At 38.2% G+C, this 19994-nt stretch overlaps 1 protein-coding gene across 34 annotated transcripts in view; it reads right to left on the minus strand.

Annotated features, from left to right (window-relative positions):
- The window catches only part of PTPRD (protein tyrosine phosphatase receptor type D), a 1257748-nt gene that overhangs the window by 211521 nt on the left and 1026233 nt on the right, over window positions 1-19994 (minus strand). For all 34 annotated transcript variants that reach the window (XM_054809724.1, XM_054809742.1, XM_054809753.1 and 31 more), the window contains 2 exons: window positions 9339-9484; window positions 3291-3432 (listed from right to left, as the gene is read on the minus strand). In XM_054809724.1, coding sequence (XP_054665699.1) covers window positions 3291-3432; window positions 9339-9484 — 288 coding nt within the window. The remainder of the gene's footprint in view (window positions 1-3290; window positions 3433-9338; window positions 9485-19994) is intronic.

The following is a 19994-nucleotide window of genomic DNA, read 5'->3' on the forward strand; positions in this document are numbered from 1 at the left end:
ATTGCAGACATTGACTCTTGGTCCAGACTGTCACAATATTTAGCCTAGTAAATAAAAGTCTAGCCTGGAACATTTCCTAATTTACTTTGGTAACAGAAAAAAAGGCCCAATACCTTGTCTCTGGTAAGGCCTTGAAATGTTATCATCTATAGCTGCCTTTTCTGCCCTTTTTCCTTCTCATATTGTGAAGTTCCAACACCCGGAAGCTAAAGACTTCATTTATATTCATAGTTCTTAGAGAACCAAGTACTACAGATTGGTCATAGTGTAAGAACTTAATGAAACAGAGTAAAACCTGTAATGCAGAGAACTACTGTTGCTCTGTACTGCCACAGATAGAAAAAAATGACAAGTTTGGCTCTAAAAATATGGATATATTGGCAAAAATGTTGGTGTCCTGTGCTGCGCAAATGATTAGTAGCAATTCAACTGGATTTAGTGAAACAAACAAAAAACCAACCAAACAAAAATGAATATAGGTAGATACTTCAGCTCCTGGGAACACCCTAACTTCACCTATGTCCCATATTAGGGTCACATTGCTTGTGGGCTGAATTGTGGGTAAACTCTGACTTCCTCCCCAGGGTGTCCTCTTGCAAAAGGCACAAATACCAAGTTGGGTCTGTGACAGCACTATTAGGGAAAGATTTGAAGAACATGTGAAAGTTATGTGCCTATCATCTTCTACAATCCAGAGTCACACACATGTCCCAGGGACGAGGAAAGCCTACGCGGACAACAGATCCAACTCACTCCTCTCTGTTTTGCATTTGATTATGTCTGTTAATTCCTGCTCATATCTATGATATATATTTATTCCTACAGCAGCCATGTGAGGCACAGAGGCATTCTTTCCCACAAAGCAATAATCAGATGGAGTGTTCTCCAAAAGCCTACTATTGCAGAAAGTACAAGATGAAGATTTGTGTAAGTTTGCAAAGTAGAAGCTTATAATAGAATTACTTATCTTCCAGGCTAAGGCCTTTAGCACTGAGCTATCCTTTGTCTTGGAAATCAATATAGCAAGTCATTGTACTTATAAAACTTCAAAATTTTAACTCTGCCCGAATTTCCTTACAATGCCGTGTGACTCTGCATGGTCCTTGCTTTGATGTTACCCCTTTATCTAAATCTACAGTCCCAATATGCTTATGAGTTCTTATATGTTCCCAGTTTCATATTAAATCCATAAATCTATTTCTGGGGCCCAAGTATATTCCTGCAGTTGTAGAAGTCATATGTATTATGGCTGGAAACATCACACAATCTGTCATATTTCATATTTTTTTAAATTAGACAACTGATTTTTAATTAATTTTTAAAATTTAAATTGATTTTAATTTTAACTTCATAACTAATAACATACATTTTTTGTTCATCAGGCGTTTGCATATGAATATCATTATGCATCAGTTTTAAAACAGGACCTGATGCTAGTAGCATTAAGCTATTTGAGTAAGAAATAGGCAGCAGAGCCACATATGCCTTACAAGAAATTGGTTAAATAATCAATAGGACAAGCAAAGAAACAGATCATATTTTACAGTCAGTCAATTTTGACACTCAGACAACTCTTCCCCCTTTTTCAATTGCTGTGGCCCTTGGTAAAGAGATGAGGGCTGTTGCTTCTTCTCTACAAAACCCAAAATGAGAACTTTGGTTGGTTTAAAACAGTATCTTTCAAAACACATGCACACACATTTCAAGAACAGAGAGTCTTGTAAATATATTTCAAGAAACTCTGAAGACAAGGAATACTTCTGCCACCTGAGTTTTCACATTGCTTTTTGCTTTTTTTTTTTCCCCTCCTCCTTTTTCCCATCTCCCTTGAATTTATAAAACTTTTAATGCAGTATAAAAATGTCATTTTATGTTCAATTTCAACAACATGGAAGCTGTGCACAAAAAGTGCTTCTATCAGTTAATAAAGGGAAAAACTTATCTTAGGGAGTTAAGAACAGGTCCATGGTGCAGTTAAAACATGAACCTAACTATCAATCTTCCCATTTTCATTGGCTAGACTGGGAAGAATTTTTAAAAGATAACAGAAGGAACAATTATGGCATTACAGATAAGAACTTTAAATCTGTTTGCTTACACCAGACTACCTCTAAGAAAAAAAAACCACATATGTGCTTAGTGTTATTATTTGTTATATATGTACATGGTGTTGTTAGCTGACTGCAACAGTAATACCAGGACTTTTGGCACTGATTAAAATAGCTAATAAAAGTATAGAAATAAATATCTTATTTTTCTTTTTTTGAATAAAAAAACAAACTTCAGAGAAAAATAAGAGAAGAAAAACTTTCTTGTCACCCTACATTTGTTGGGATAAAAGGATCAAAGAAACCCAACTTAATTAAATCATACATTTTACAAATTTTCTTCTAAATTCTGTAAAATTGGCTAATCGTCTTCAATCCTTATAAACAGGCCCTTAGAAGTTAAGTCTACAGATCAAGTAATGCCATGTAATATCACAATACAAGACAGTAATCTTCAGTAAAATCAACCCTGCAAACTGAAGAATGTGATATTTCATGAAGTGTCTCCAAATTCAGTTTCCATTCATCTGCAGGTGACAGAATGAAACATTCAGGTCATTTGACTACTAGCATTTAGTCCTCTAAGTATTATCTAGACAGTAGACTTGGCAGTACATTCATATACTCACCCCTGAAGGATAGTTGAAAAAATTGACTTTTTCCTTTACTGCCTTCAAAAAACTTCTTGCCGAAACAAGTATACAATTCAGGTAACATGTATATTTGAAATGGAAGAAGCCCTCCCTTTTTTTTAATGTGTTATATCTTGAGGGGAAAATCTTGTAGCAGCTTAACCTCATCTAAAAGCCATTTATGCAACTTTTCAAGGTCACTGTTAATTGGGCAAATTTCTGTGTAAATTCTGATCACACAAATCTAAGCTACTCATAGCAGCACTAAGATGTAAAGCAAATGTATTCATAAAGCATGGGGTTTTGATCAATAATTGATATAATAACTGGCTGTGCATGGCATTCTCCTGTTTCACGTATTTCTTATTTCTTTTCTTCACTTTAATCTGTCATAACCTGGATACTCATATTGTCATTTTATGATCAAAAGATCGGAAACACGATATTCAAGTATTATGTGAAAAAGTTTGTATTTAACAGCATCAGGACTACAATAACGCCCATTTGAAAAGAACTGTGCTTAACTTTCCTGGAGAGAAACCTCTCTTTTTAAACAACATAGCACTTTCAGCTCTATGCAGTCAATTACTTATATTTAGAAAGACCTTACCGCGTAAAACAGTGAGTCTTGTGGACACACTTATTTCGCCAACACTATTGGAAGCGACACATTCATAAATAGCTTCATCTCGTGGTGTTCGCAGTGGTTGTATTCTGAGAACTGATCCAGATCCATCATCAAACTCTATTACCTATAGAAGGAAACAAAAGCTGTCACAGATGTTGTTACAAATGCCTGTCCCTCGGTTAATCTGTTCATGAACGGTGAGTGACCTGTTGGTATTCATGTCATCAAAGCCAGGTTTGCTTTTTCAAATACAAGTACCAGAAAAAATTCCACACAGAGGGGAAAAAGTTTAAGTAGCAATGCCATGTAACATACATTCCTGTTCGGTGAGTATTCAAGGGCCGCTGTAAGATCATCATAGCATCATAGGATGGTTTTGGTTGGAAGGGACCTCAAAGACCATCTAGTTCCAAGCCGCCTGCTACAGGCAGGGACACCCTCCACTACACCAGGTTCCCCAAAGCCCCATCCAACCTGGCCTTGAACACTTTCAGGGAGGGGGCAGCCACAACTTCTCTGGCCAACCTGTGCCAGTGCCTCATCACTCTCACAGGAAAGAATTTCTTCCTAATATCTAATCTAAATCTGCCCTCCTCCAGCTTAAACCCATTACCCCTTGTCCTGTCACTACACTCCCTGATAAACAGTCCCTCTCCAGCTTCCCTGTAGGCCCCTTCAGGTACTGGAAGGCCGCAATTAGGTGTCCCCACAGCCTTCTCTTCTCCAGGCTGAACAATCCCAACTCTCTCAGCCTGTCCTCATAGGAGAGGTGCTCCAGCCCTGTCATCATCTTTGTGGCCCTCCTCTGGACTCGCTCCAACAGCTCCATGTCCTTCTTATGTTGGGGGACCCACAGCTGGATGCAGTAGTCCAGGTGGGGTCTCACAAGAGTGGAGTAGAGGGGCAGGATCACCTCCCTCCACCTGCTGGTCACGCCTCTTTTGATGCAGCCCAGGACATGGTTGGCTTTCTGGGCTGCAAGCGCACACTGCCGGCTCATGTTGAGCTTTTCATCCACCAACACTCCCAAGTCCTTCTCCTCAGGGCTGCTCTCCAGCCATTCTCCACCCAGCCTATAGTCGTGCTTGGGATTGCCCCAACCCACGTGCAGGTCCTTGCACTTGGCCTTGTTGAACTTCACGCGGTTCACACGGGCCCACCTCTCCAGCCTGTCCAGGTCCCTCTGGATGGCATCCCTTCCCTCCAGCGTGTCGACCACACCACACAGCTTGGTGTCGTCAGCAAACTTGCAGAGGGTGCACTTGATCCCACTGTCCGTGTCACCCACAAAGATGTTAAAGATAGTTTCAGGAAAGGACAGGATGAAAAACAAACAGCTACCAAAAAAAAAAAAAAAAAAAAGAAAATCCCAGCTAACAAGGGCTATAAGAAAGGATTCTGTAACTTAATTCTCTTTTATACTGAAGTTCACCACCAACTTCTCACCATTCTCTTAGCTTAAGTACCTTCAAATGTCAGCTACGCTCATTTTTATTGCTGCAGGCTATATTCCCACTCTACTCACAGAGTGCAGTTCACTTATTCATTTAGCTCCAAAGTGAAAATTCAGCAATTTCTGAACAAGACAGGACAACTCAGTTTAGCTATGCTTTTAACCCATAGAATGTAAGTAAATTTATACAATGTATAACTGTATCTAATACAATGTATTAGAAAACACATGACAAATTAAGAGACTAAACAGTAAGGCTAAATTTTAAGGTTTAGTTTTTAAATTGCAATATTTATACAAGAAATATTAATTTTCATATAAGAAAGAATTAATTGAATGCATCTTATTTCCTTCTTGTTCTGCAGTCAGAATCACATCAGATATTGGTGAGTACTGCAGCACTCCAGGCATTGGAAAAGCCTTCCTGATAATTAAGTAATAATATTAATCTAGTTAATCTATTTAAAAAAAAAAAAATTGTCAATAATATATGTTAGTACTACCATCAGGTAAATGACACTTACCAAGAAAGGACAGTCACAATTTTTTTTTTTTTTTACAAAATAAGTAATATTTGGCCATAATCTGTATGAACATGCATAAAACAATTTACATATATGCCTATTTGCACATATGTTTGTGTCTGTACATCTAATTTACGCACAAGTAATTTACTAGAGCTCTATACTTGTTGACAATAAGAGATAAATGAAGTACACAATGTGGAACTATGGTTATATGACCGTTATCTTCCCATTTTCATTGTAGGAATTGCTCAGTTTCTTTTTAGCAGTGGGAGAGGTTTAAGAGGAAATAAGATAAAAATCTGGTTTTTACTGAGTAGAAATTGGTTTGATAGTCCACAGGCTGCATTACTTGTCCCTGTTCTTTAAGTAAAGCCATTGTCCTAAACAAACCTAGATGACACAAAATGTCCATCTGACATTAGTACAAACAAAAGAAAAACTACAGTTCTTGATCAATTGACATGCATGAGGGAAAGGAAAATTTCACAATCTTAAGGCAGACAGACAGACTATTTGTAGACAAAAAATGAAAGAATGAGATCCTCATAATCACAATTGTTACACTTTAAAAGAATAATTGTTACTGTTTAAATCTGAATGCTGAAGAAACCTAGCAGGATGGCCAAGAAAAACAATTGTAGAAGATTGAGTTGGGCAAATATTGCAGTGATTAAATTGCAAGTCTGGTGTCTCCAAAATATGTGTCAGAAATTGGATTTACTCTTCCTGCAATGAGTTCTCCCCTTTCCTGCATACCACAGATAGTTAATTCTTCTCCCTTTCCGATCTACTGAATGATTTTTTTTTTTTTTAAAGCACAAATTCTTGAATAAAACTAGCTTCATCCCACAGGGTAGAATGGTGCCATTTTTTAAACTTTTTTTTTTCCCCTTCTCTGTTTCTTTTTAAGTTCCTCTGACAAAGACTTCTTTGTAATTTAAAGTAGATTTTTCTAATTCATATTATTTGAATTGATTAGAAGCAAGAGGAGAAAAGAGAATCCTCTCGTATCACATTCATTCATAGTATATACTTGCAATATAAAGAAAAGATGAAATATTAATAGTGAAGTCTCACAAGGTCTTACTGTAGCCTTTAATTTCAGAAAGAGTCTATAGCTGTCACCACTATTTGGGCAACACCCAGTTGTGAGAATTAGCCTGTGAGCAAGAACATTCCACATTCAATGATAATAATCTTCAAATATATAAAAAGAGCACTGTCAAGAGAGAGGGAATAAACTATTTGTTCCCCCATTGCTAGATAAGAGAATTGCTATATGCAAGTTTCAGCAAAAAAGTTCAGGTTCCGCATCAGAAAAAAAAAAAAAATAATCACAGCAAGGTTCATGAAACACTGTAGGAGGCTCTCCAAGTTTCTTAGGGGTGGGGGGGCGGGGGGGGAGCAGAGTGACAACCCCCAGGATCCCTGGGAAAGCATGTGGATTCGACGGCCCACTGACGTCCTCTCCAGCCGTATTTACTAAGCTTCTATGAAGACAGGGGGCCAGGTAAAACATTTTCATGTCTTGCATTACTAAGTAATCAAACTCAGAGAAATATACAAAATGTTCATGTGAAATAAGAGGAAAAGAAGCCCAACTAATTATTCTTTTATTGGTGCAGTTGAAAATCTCAGATGTTTCTTGTTTCCCAAATGTACCATGTGTCTTTTCTGAATCTCATTTTTACTGTTGTTCTCTTCTTATTTAGAGATTCTATGGTATGAATTAATACCGTTACTGTGGACAGGAAGGAAAGCTGCTTAAAATAGTGATGTACCCTGCACACTTTATAACTACTCCGCTCAGTGGTTATAATAAAAATTATAAAATACATGGTAAGGGTTTTCTATTTCTTTGAATTACATTCCATCTTACTTGGCTATACAGCTTGTTCAACAGTCCACTAAAGGTATTTTTAAAATGTTTTAAATTAAATTTTTATAGTTCCATTCAAAGATTTTTATGGAAATAAAACTGTTTTATTTTTGCTTATTCTCCCTAAAAACAGGTACATAGGTACATAGAAAACAATATATGAAGCAAATAAATCATGACATACCGCAAAAATAAAACCGAATCAACACAGTAAACCTGCACATGCCCAATCTTTCACTGTTTAGAACTCACCTTGAGTGAAAATTTTGTGACCAGCAGGTGATAAATTGTGTAGAGTTTATGATAAAATTTCTGTGTTAATCCCTCTAGCCAATTATAGCTCTGCATATGCTCTGCAAAGTGCAAACAGTTCTTGGCGCTAGGTGGACACATTTAAATTCATGCTTTTACTTCTTACATTGTAGTAAATACGCAAGCAAAGAATTGTATTGGTTAATGAAAAAACTCCAGTGCCTTTAAATATTTCTGGAACAAAAAAGGAAAAATAAAAAAATACTTGTTTATACAAAAAATGCAATTCTTTTCTGCTGGTGTAAGTCTAACCTAAAAGCCAGAGCAAGCAATCTTCCAAATACTACTAAAAATTATCACAGAGGACTTCAATATTCAGTCAACTTTTAATGTGCATAGCTTAGATCATTTGCTCGTAAAATGCATGTCACAACTGTTGTATCTACAAATTAGTCACCTTCCAAGCAGTTGTTTTCTTAATGCAGAAGTCTCTTATTTAACACTGAAAATAGTGAAGAGACACAGTGAAAACTCTGCATTCTTAGTGCCAGTTTTTGTAACCATTCCACATGACTTCTCCTGTTTTCTGAGTTTTTTCTTCATGTTAAAGGTCAATCAATATTTGATATTAATTGTTCCTGCTATCAAAAGAGGGAATAATATTTGTTGTCTTCCCCCAAATAACCAGTATCCTTTGAACAGATTATCTTCACTGTTTCCTTTAATTGAAGGTTGTGGGGAGAGAGGAAACAGCTTTCTATAAAGCCTTTTCCAAGGTTATTGTTAAGGAAAGAATCAAAAGCAAACAAGTTTTATACTTCCTCTTCAGCAGCAGGAACTATGATGTCTCTTTCATCTCTCTCTGCAACAGTGGTGAGCAATCGTGGCAGCAGAAGCAGTAGCAGCCAAGGTCTGTTTGATGCACACCATCACAAAGGAGGTGGCTTGCTCTCTGGAGACAGACACCGCTCAAATAATTTTTCCCCATCTCCTTCGTGGAAAAGACAGCAGGCTGAACAGATGCATGTCAAGGCTCCCCAGTTAATCATGCTAGTACAGAAAATGGTAGCGGCAGTTTTCTCTTTAACAGTGCTATGCATAACCAGTTTGCAAAATAAAAACTTCATGAGACTGCTCCCACTAAATTGTCCCCGGTAGTCATGGCTATTTTGCTTAATCACTGATAATAAAGCACGCATATTGGGATTAGAATCACAGAATCACAGATTGGTAGGGGTTGGAAGGGACCTCTGGAGATCATCTAGTCCAACCCCCCTGCTAGAGCAGCATCATCTATCGAACAGGATGGCATACAGGCTGGTTTTGAATATCTCCACAGCAGGAGACCCCACAACCTCTCTGGGCAGCCTGTTCCAGTGCTCGGTCACCCTCACAATGAAGAAGTTTTTCCTCCTGTTCAGATGGAACTTCCTGTGTGCCAGTTTGTGCCCGTTGCCCCTTGTCCTGTCACTGGGCACCAATGACAACAGTCTGGCCCCATCCTCCAGACATCTACCCTTTAGATATTTACAAGCATTTATGAGATCCCCTCTCAGTCTTTTCTTCTCCAGGCTAAACAGATCCAGCTCTCTCAGCCTTTCCTCATACGAGAGATGCTCCAGGCCCCTAACCATCCTTGTAGCCCTCCACTGGACTCTCTCGAGGAATTCCCTGTCTTTCTTGAACTGGGGACCCCAGAACTGGACACAGCACTCCAGGTGTGGCCTCCCCAGGGCAGAGTAGAGGGGGAGGAGAACCTCCCTCGACCTGCTGGTCACGCTCTTCTTAATGCAGCCCAGGATACCATTGGCCTTCTTGGCCATGAGGGCACACTGCTGGCTCATGTGAGGTTGGAAATAATGTTAGAAGCGAGGTTGGAATTAATGTTTTTCAGAGGAACAGAACAATGGACCTAATACCTCAAATCTCTGGTTGCTGACTTTCTTTCCCTTTTTATTCCAGACAATTTTAGGTCTTGGGTCTCCTGTGGCTTGACAAATGAACGAGGCGACTCCTCCAGAAACACCTGTCTGGTCAACGGGAGTTCTTGTAAACTTTGGTGGTGCTGAAACAAACAGAAAAATAACAACATTAATCTAAGAAGTAAAAATAAAAAATAACGCATGTCAAGATTTCAAAATAAAACAAACAAAAAAAAAACAACAAAAAAAAGGAAATGTTTTGTTTCTCCAGTGACAGTATTCACCTGCAAGAGAAATCATTAAAAAATATCTTAAAGGTCAGGAAAGTACTTACAGATTTTACTAGTGAAATTTATATTAAAACGGAAATCTGATAGCATCAGAATAGCAAGATCACAAATTATATTTTATCACCTTTATAAATAAAAAATCCAATTTGTCTTCTGTTGCAAAATGAGCTCATCAATCAGCTAGAATAAGATCATGATTCATGACTTCATGTTATTATCACAGGATGTCACGAAAACAGGATCCTCACCTTTGAGCCATTAAAATCAGTGACATTTAGGAGAAAGCATTTGTAAGTTTGCAGTACTGGAAGTAAATGACTATGTATTAAGAGTCCACACAGAAAGGACTATAACAGAAGAGAGATTTATGCTTGGGTAGAGTTTCACATATAGCTCCTGTTAACTCCCAAATTATTCTACTCCGTCAGAAAGAAGTGAAAGAAGATTCAACTATTGCAACAACAGGAGAGGAGAGAGAAATGGAGAAATCATTTTAAAAGTAGTAAAAGGAATTTTAATTAATTATTCTCTTTCCTCCTATTTCTGTAACAACATAATTAATTTATCAGTCTTGTAGTGAAAAAAAAAAAACTTTTGAACTTACACCAACAGAAGACATGATGTCTAAAGATTTAAAATAAAAATCTAGGAGATTATGTCTAACCACAGGACAGAAATGTTGGAGAGTTCCTGTAAATATTTACATCATTCCCTCTCTTAGCTGAGAAATTTTTAGTCATCTAATACCCTTTAAGATACTGATTTAAATGATATGAAGTGACTATTTTGGGCCAATAAACGATTAAAAATCCAGGTCTTTGCTATACAGTCTTTCTCAGTTTTAAGTTGTTATGTGTAGTTGCTCTATAGCAGCTGTTGCAATTCATTTTTCTCTCGCCTTCAACTTTCAGTAGTCAGCTCCTTTCTGTTCTCAACCTTTTCACTCTTCTTCACTTTCCTCTCTTAGTTCTGAGAGGAACTTAGTCACTCTACTAGTTTCCATTTCTAAGTTGCTGCTCTTCACTTCTGATGTCTAACACCCTATTCTGCTGAACTAGTCTTTCCACAGGCAATACTTCTTGTCAGAATGTTTATTTAAATGTCAGAAACCCAGCAGACTACAAGTATGCATGTATATAACACTGGAAGAAATCCTGAAATAATTTAAAATGCCAAGAAAATATGATGTGGCCATTATTATAAAACAAACTCAGGATGTTATTGTTATGTTGCTACATTAAATATGAGAGTATGCAGATTGTCCTAAGTTTAGAAAATGAAATGAGTCTTTTTTTGCCCTACCCCTGATGTGTAACATATCGTAACAAAGATAATTTTAAAAAAATGCAGTAAAAATATAATGTTCCTAACAATCTGCATGCTTTTTTCTTTAATAGAGAAGTCAGGCAAAATTGTTATTGCTCAACTTTTCAGAATGCTCAAGGCTCCCTGAACTATCTGCTGTGCTAATTTTGCCTGGTGAACATGTACCAAATGCATCGGCAAACCGGAGCACAGCAAAACAGTGTGCCACTGCTGTCATGGGGGACTTCGGAAAGAACATCTCTGATGTCAAAAAACTGACAAAACTATGGCAAATAAAACACACTTAGAGCAAAGAAACTAAAAATCCTTTCCCAAGTCACAGGCTTTATGCCTGGATGACAGAAAATACAGAAATGTATCCTGATGAAGATCATCTGGGTTTCACCAAAACTGCTATCTTTGAATCCTTTTCTATGCAGGTATTAACTCAGAACTCTCATATGTAAAGAGACAGGACTGAATGTGATATGCTGATACTCTGCGGCACAAGTTGTGATTGCATGCCATCGAGTGAAAAAAGATATGCTGCCATTCTCTTTTTATTCTTTTTGACATTTTGTGAATTCAGTGTTGAACCAAGGAAAGAAAACCACTACATGGGCAAGTCCATCAGCACAGAATAACTATGTATAGCAGCTCACAGGCAGCTTTTAATTCTAACTTTATGCCTCATTCATACATTCAGTGACTGCTCAAGTGATAATTTCAACATCAATAAAGTAACTTCCTTCCTTAGAGACAAGGTCTGTTTTGGAAAATTTGCCAATTTTGCCAAGCGTTACAAGGGTCAAAGAGGGAAAGCAACTCAGTTTTTCAGAGCCATGCTGTGCATTCATTCCTGCAACACTTCACTTGGTTATCTTGGGACCAGGAAAACTGCAGATTTTTAAACAACAAACCAAACAAAAGCAATGAAAAATGATAAGCACAGACAGTATGGAACTATATTAAACTAGTTCTGCAAAAAAACCCCAACTAACCAACCAACCAAAAAACCCCATCATAGCCTACTACTATTAGGTTTTAATGTCACTGCCAGTCACCATGATATCTATGGTTGGCATGCTTTTACTAGTATGCAATATATTGTGTTAATGATAACAATAACAGAAAAAAAAAAAAAAAAGATTAATAAAGGGGAATCCCTTCCTTCCTTATCAGACATTCAGAGACAAATTGTCCATTAGTGCAGTTCAGCTAAACACAAGAGAGCTTGCACTGATTTACACCACACGACAATTTATCTTTCCCATTGCTGCTGAACACAAAAGAAACAAACAAAACCCTCTTCATCTCCAATACTCTACAAACTGCAAAGCTGTTTGCAAATACCTTTATATATGCAAATAGCAACATATATGAAACCAAAAATTTTCCACCAAACTTAACTGCTATTAGATGTAAAACCAGTTTTCTGACAATTTCTTCATCTAGGACTGGGCCAAACCTGGTAAAGAATTATGACTATGACTCGTTATCAAAATTGCTTACTAGCTTCTGCAGAGCTGTATCTACATAGTGGAGTTGCAGAAATAGGAGAGAATATCTAATGTGGTTTTGGTAGCTACCTGAAGAAGAACAGTATTTTTCCAGTCCTAAGTGATTTTTTGCTGGACTGACAATTAGTAAAGCTGTTGTTTGTTAACTAATAACACTTGCTTCAAAGAAGTAGAGGCAAAAGATAAACACAGTTGTTACTTAATGATGTAATTCCCTATTTGTACACATTTTTCAAGAAAAAAACATGGTTTTAAGGTTGTATGTAAAGTTCACATTATTGTATGTAAAGACTGATATTATCTACATCGATAAAAAAAGCTTCACTTTCCAGTTGTGTTGGGTTTGCGTGGCAGGGTTTTGGTAGCGGGGGGGCTACAGGGGTGGCTTCTGTGAGAAGCTGCTGGAAGCTCCCCCTGTGTCTGACAGAGCCAATGCCAGCCGGCTCCAAGATGGACCCACCGCTGGCCAAGGCCAAGCCAATCAGCGCCTCTGTGATAACATATTTAAGAAGGGAAAAAAAACAGTTAGAGAGAGCTTTTGCAGCCAGAGGGAGGAGTGAGAAGATGTAAGAAACTCTGCAGACACCAAGGTCAGTGCAGAAGGAGGGGGAGGAGGAGCTCCAGGCGCCGGAGCAGAGATCCCCCTGCAGCCCATGGTGAAGGCCATGGTGAAGCAGGCTGTCCCCCTGCAGCCCATGGAGGAAGGATGAGGGGGTGTAGAGATTACACCTGCAGCCCATGGAGGACCCCACGCCGGAGCAGGTGGAGGCACCTGAAGGAGGCTGCGGCCCGTGGGAAGCCCACGCTGGAGCAAGTCCGGGCCGGACCGGTGGACCCGTGAAGAGGGGAGCCCACGCCAGGGCAGGTTTGCTGGCAGGACTTGTGACCCCGTGGGGGACCCCACGCTGGAGCAGTTTGCTCCTGAAGGTCTGCACCCCGTGAGAGGGACTCCATGCTGGAGCAAGGGAACGATGAGAGGAGTCCTCCCCCTGAGGATGAAGAAGTGGCAGAAACACCGTGAGATGAACTGACCGTAACCCCCACTCCCCGTCCCCCTGTGCCGCTGAGGGGGGGAAGGTTGAAGCCGGGAGTGAAGTCAAGCCTGGGAAGATGGGAGGGGTGTGGGGAGGTGTTTTAAGAGTTGATTTTATTTTCTCATTCCTCTACTTTGTTTTGCCTAGTAATAAATTAGATGAATTCCCTCTCTAAGTTCGGTCTGTTTTGCCCAGGACAACAATTAGAGAGTTGTTGTCTCTCCCTGTCCTTATCTCAACCCACAAGCGTTTCGTTATACCTTTTCTCCCCTGTTTAATTGAATGAGGGGAGTGACAGAGCGGCTCTGGTGGGCACCTGGCCTCCAGCCAGGGTCAACTCACCACACCAGTACAGAAGAGAACCGTGATTACATTTATGTTTCACTTAGAGTGTAATCCAGCTGAAAAAATAAGGTATGTGTGGCTGGCCAAAGTTTCCTTTTGCATAAATAAGTAATTTCTGTAAGAAACCATCGCCACATCTCTTCTCCAGTGCCTAATCTTGACAACAAGACAGTTATTGTTGAGGTATCATGATATCACAGAAGGTAAATTATCAGAACACAGATAATTTTGTCTCACACAGGAAACTTATAGTAGTCCTTTACATTTCAGACATTTTAATGCATACAATGGCCGTTTTCAGCGGTTCATGTTTAAATTCACAAAATTAAATTTAATTTAGCAAACCAGTTACATTCTCCACTTCAGGCTCAGAAGCTGCACTAGGAAGACAATAATGTCTGCATGTTTAATAGGTGTTATGAGGATAAACTAATTTACGGTCAAGAGATGCTCAGACTATAGTGATAGTAGCCAGCCAGCCATGGCGAAAGATAGGTATCATGCAATCCATCTTTTCATTATTCAATCAACATGTTCATCTCATTACATATAAAGTGACCATCATCAGTATAAGGGTATGTGAAACCATAACCCAACAGAACCAAAAATGAAAAGTAGTATTTGTTGCCTTTATCTTTATAAAGGTTGTTAATTAAGGTTTGACACAAATTATCTCCACAATTAATGTTGTCAGTTTCTTGACATTGATTCTGACCTAAACTGCTAGGCACTCTGATAGCAAACACAATTACACTGCACACACAGTTGTGCTTATTAACATGAGGGCAATTTTGATTGAGAACTGACAACTATTTTCAATCTCCCTTAACAACGGCAGTGCGGAGACCAACAAAAACTCTCTGCAGCACACTTCATTAAGCACAGCAACAATCTATATGGGAACCTTCCAGTGCAATTAAATCTGCCAAAAATTCAGATGTAATAGGTTACCACTATGATATCACAGCCTTTCAGCACTTTTGAAACTCTACTTGCTCACATTTCCATAAAGCTGCAATTACAATAACAGAAGTGTAACTAAAATAAAAAAAGTAAAATTCAGTTAAAATCAGAACCTCATATTCCTGGACTTGAACTTTCTTGTGGGCATCATCAAAATTGCAGCAATACTGGCTATTAAATGCAAACAACACAAATTTTGTTTGTTTCAGCTTGTTTACCTACCAGTGCCTACTCAGGTATTTGTGCTGATACTGAATATTAATACCTATTCAAGGAAAAATTTTACAGCAGAAGATTTCTGTAACTTGGACTTTCGGAGAGTGCCACAAACTTTGTCATCAATGCCTGAGGATTCCCACCCTCTGCTGTTTGTTATGCATTTCTTGCTGGGACTCCTGAGAAGCTCAAGTGACTATTGAACTACTGCAAATTACACCTTAATATATGAAGGAAAATTGAATTTATTGCTAGCTCACCTTAAATATACTGAGCTTTAATTTGTTTGTTTTAAGGAGTTTAAAGCTGTAGAAGTTAGGCTGCTGCTTCAACAAGCACTCAAGCTGTCCCCCCAGGGAGCACAGGACCTTCTGAAATAGAGATAGCGTACCACTATCCAGAAAGAAGCCGTCCTTTCTTGCATATTGAGACTCCATAAAATATAACATGACACTAAAACAAGATATTCATATTGGAGTATTTTCATAGCTTTACACCAGCAAAACACGTCTCTCTTCTCTTTTGCACTTCTACATTGTCTTTTGTAAGATTAAGTACAATTCTGAAATAGTGAATGGAATTAACTAATTCACTTCTCATCATGTTATGGAATTATCTAACTGTTTTAATTTTGCTGTTCTATACTCTGAGTTATGCTTTGAGAACATGTAATACTGCATACACATAAAATGTCTGACAAAATGTTTTTCAAATTAGTAGTTCAGCCCCCTTCTTTCCACAGCTGCTGAGAGTTATTCTTCTGTAGAGACATTTTTATGGACATAACTGCTCTAATTACGAGATGAATATGAGGATAAGACTTCACTTTCTTTAAAGGTAAATACCAATGTTCAGGAGACTCCTGAAAAATTACAGTAACTTTTTGGTTGTAAAGACTTATTTTGTAGCAATAAAAGCTAGAAGATGTTACAGTCAGAACTGTCCCCATGGGACCTTTCCATACGACACTCAGAAATGCAGGTGGATCACAGAGTAAACACAATGGTCTGGCAGGTGCTCGTGCAGTTTGGAATACTGCACACAGACCATTCACAAGAATCACTGTCACATGGTGTAGAGTCTCTATGTATTACTGGTCTAGTGACATCAAGTTTCAACGGGGTATGTGACTGGGCTCATTCCTAGTAATAAATTCTGAAGTCATTCTTCCCACGCCAAATTATACGCTCAGAAAATCACTACACAAGGTAAAAAAAAAAAAAAAGGAAAAAAAAAATAGAAATACCCTTTATTCACCACACATCCCACTTTGCAATATTCACTGTGTCCCACTGACTTATCGGGAACTGCTATATATTCTAAGTAAACAGGCTATAAACTGTTTTATATTCAATAATGTTGAAGGCTCCTGTCCTGGTAAAAAAGAACAAATAGGCAAATCTCAGCCTGAAACTGTACAGATACATTACAAATTACATGAGTTATTATTCTTTTCACAACTCCTCTAGGAGTTAACTTATTAAAAAAACCTATTTTGTATATATATAAATAATATTTAATAGAAAAGCTTTTTGTGCTCATTTATTTATTAAAAAGAATTTTCAAAGCACACCCATTTACAGCATTGACTGCTAATTTACTCATTAATCATAATTTGTGACAGCAGTTAAACTCATGATTGTTATAAGCAATTATTTTGCCTTAATTCTATCCTGCACTTACAGCAGACCTGCAAATTGGCTATGTAAGAAAGTTAATCAGCTTTTTATTTTTATAAGGACAAGTGACAATTTGTATTCATGAAATCTGTATAAAGAAATCCCAGAGTTACCAACTGGTATGTTCCTAAAGGCTCTTGTCTGTCAGTCACAAACTGGTGAAATTTTCCTGTTTCTCACCATAAACATCTTGAAACTGCATCATCCTTACAACCTTCAGCAAGAAGAATAGCAACAGCACAATCTTCAAATACCATCATACTCTGAACAGCTGAATAGTTTTATTATCCTGTGAATGAAAATTACCAGGTTTTCATCTTTGAACTACTAAATTCAATCTAGCTATGCCAACTAATTCCAGTTGAAGAGTTCGATCCATTTGATTCACAAAAATTACAAGTACAAACACAGGTTTCCCAAGATCCTGGGTGAAGGAAACTAAGCTATTTCACTTTACAGGCGTCACAATATCCTCTTAAAACCCAGCCCCTACAACAATGCTCATAAAATCTTTACAATATAATCAAAATGTTTATTTCCCCACCTTCTTTCTGCTACTTGTATTCTTCTAAAACCAAAAGCACTCAGAAGAAACAATTATCTCAAAAAATGTCTGGTTTTTTAGGGGGGTTGGGTTTTTTTTTCCCAATTTATCAGTCATCTCCAGTTCCCCAGCCTTCAACCACAGTCCAGAGCCCATCCCACCCTACAAATTTAGTAAGCAGCTCAAAAAAGATTATCGCTTCCTGATCTCTCAAGGAAAATAATAAAAGTCAAGCCTATCTTTATGTTTTAAAATTTTCTGCAATGCACAGCGTCAGTTTACTAGGCTGACCACTGGGTTTATTCTTTCCTGAAATATGATATTCAAATTACATACTTACAAGTAAGGCCTTACAGGTAGAATAGGCAGGTTACATTTTTGAAAAAGTCTAATGTTAAAATAGCACATTCCTAATTTGTACCTCTAGGCTGTGCAAACCTGGGTACCAGCTCATTTCATTGTGGATTATGTATGCTTTTTTAGAGACAGACATTATCTGAGCCCTAGGGACATGGGAGGAATACAAACCAACGCAGACAGCAGCAGACATTTATTTGCCAACTAACATCATCCGCCCCCCCCTCCCCCCCCATTTACAGGTTATAATAACTGGGAGACAGAAAAAGGCTTTCACAAAAATGAAGAACCTATGTGAAAAACCTGTAAAAAAGCCTTTTTTTTAATACTATAGAGCAACACATTTATACCCTAAGTAGGACAAAGCTGAAGAATTTATTGCTGTGCTTTTTCTATTAAAGCTGTTGCAGGCAACCTGATAAAAATGTAAGTTGGTTTCTGACAAATTATTAGGACACTCACTGTAATGCTGAGACCAGCCATTAACAACTGCCTTGGCAGAGGGCTAACGGGAAGCCAGGGCTGATGGGCCATCGGAGTCAGCCTCCTCCATGATCACAACAAAGGAGAAGGCTCCCGAAGCCAGAACTACTCCCACCCCAGTTGTTTCTACAGAATAATTCTGGTTCATGCTAGTTTAAGAAAAGAGAATCAGGCTGCTTGTTTCTAGTATTTAATTAACCTGAGCACTGCAAGATGTAGGCGTAGCATTAAGTACCCGCTATGCAGTAAATGCACAGGAGGGCAAGAATTCTTTTTTTTTCTTTCCCATGCCTATAGGAATTCTAACACTGTAAATTTAACTCAACTGCACATATGCCTTTACGTTATACATACCAGCATGTATGTTCAATTGCGCAAAACAAAACAAAATAGGTATAACCTTGTGTGTATATGTAGTATTTATCATCCACAGTATATGTAAAATCTGGGTGGGGCTTAATCTACCTGAGTCAGAAAGAGGAACTTTCCAGTTAATCTAGTACTAAGCCTTCTTTCAGCAGCAAATGAAAAGCATAAAGCCTCTTGAATCTAAAAGGTTAGTGACGTGCACCACTTCATCCCCCAGGAACATTACATAACCTTGTCATATTCACTAATTTAATGAAAGGAAATTCCGCTTCAAAGCTCTCTACTGCTTCTTTTTCAAATTTTAATGTCTGTAGACTGCATATGAATTATTTGGTAACTGAGAGCTGACACTCCTTTTCAATATGCAAAGTAGAAGCAGTGGAACTTAAAATGCCAGGCAAGCTGATCTCTTTCCGGAGGAGTTTTGCTCTAAGAGGAAAGAGGGAATAACAAGATCCTACAGGTAAGAGTTTCAATTAGTGACTGAGAGTATCTGGGTTATGACTAGAGAGATGGCCTTTATTGCTGTTTCAGTCTTACTAAAACCCTCCAAATACACATACCAAAACTGGGAAGAATAAAATTGGGGCACTGTAACAACTGAGTGAAGCTTCCACTCATTTTTTATTTATGTAAACAATACAAAATGCATACTTGGCCATTTATACACAGGGCAGATTGGCGATTACCGACTGTGAAAGCAAAATCACCTATCTAATGATGAGACTGACTCAAAGAGAAAAGAAACCATCAAACTCTGCATACTAAATATGGTTCAGTGTTAATGCTTGACAAGGCACCCATAGAAGCAAATTCTCATAAGTCCTGTTCAAGCAGAAGAGAAATTAATAAAATTCTGCCTGAGAACAGACCATATGACTTACTTTCTTGTAAGTATCATATCTCTTTTCCAACACCAGAGGCAAACTGCCTTGTTACCAGTGCCCTAACTGGCCAGCGCATCAAAGGGGAAAAGCTTTCTACTACAATCTGCTAGTATGCTCTATGAAAGTGACCTAAGATCCTAGTCTTTTGTACAACATGCCTATATGGATGAAATGCCTTAATGTTATCCACTTACTGTAAAATCATCCCTAGCCCAAGCCAGCTGAAGGTAAAAGCAAGAAAAATTTATAAAACTCAAAATACTTATGTTATCAAACTTTATAAGGACATGGCTGATAGAAAATTCAAAGTAATTCAGTCTTTCTATTGCAGTTACCAGACCTTCCTTCTTCACTTCTGTTTCCAGATAAGCTGAGGAGGCTTAGCTTAGGGACCAAGCCCTTGGCCAAATACTAGTCCACAGTCTTCATCCCCAACAGATGAGAAATACACCAAATGTGTTCCTTGGGTGTATGAAGGCGACTTTGACATTCATCAAACCTGTCTCAAATATAACAACTGACCTTCAACTTGGTGACAAGGTGGTTTATAGCTTCTCCTCTTTTGAAGCAGTCTGGACAGTCATGTCCTGTCCTGGTTGTAAACACATAGTTTTATATCTCTTTCTTTGTTGGGTTAAATTATTAAACTGCTGAGGGGCAG

Source organism: Grus americana, chromosome Z (genome assembly GCF_028858705.1).
Source record: "Grus americana isolate bGruAme1 chromosome Z, bGruAme1.mat, whole genome shotgun sequence".
NCBI classification, from domain to species: domain Eukaryota; kingdom Metazoa; phylum Chordata; class Aves; order Gruiformes; family Gruidae; genus Grus; species Grus americana.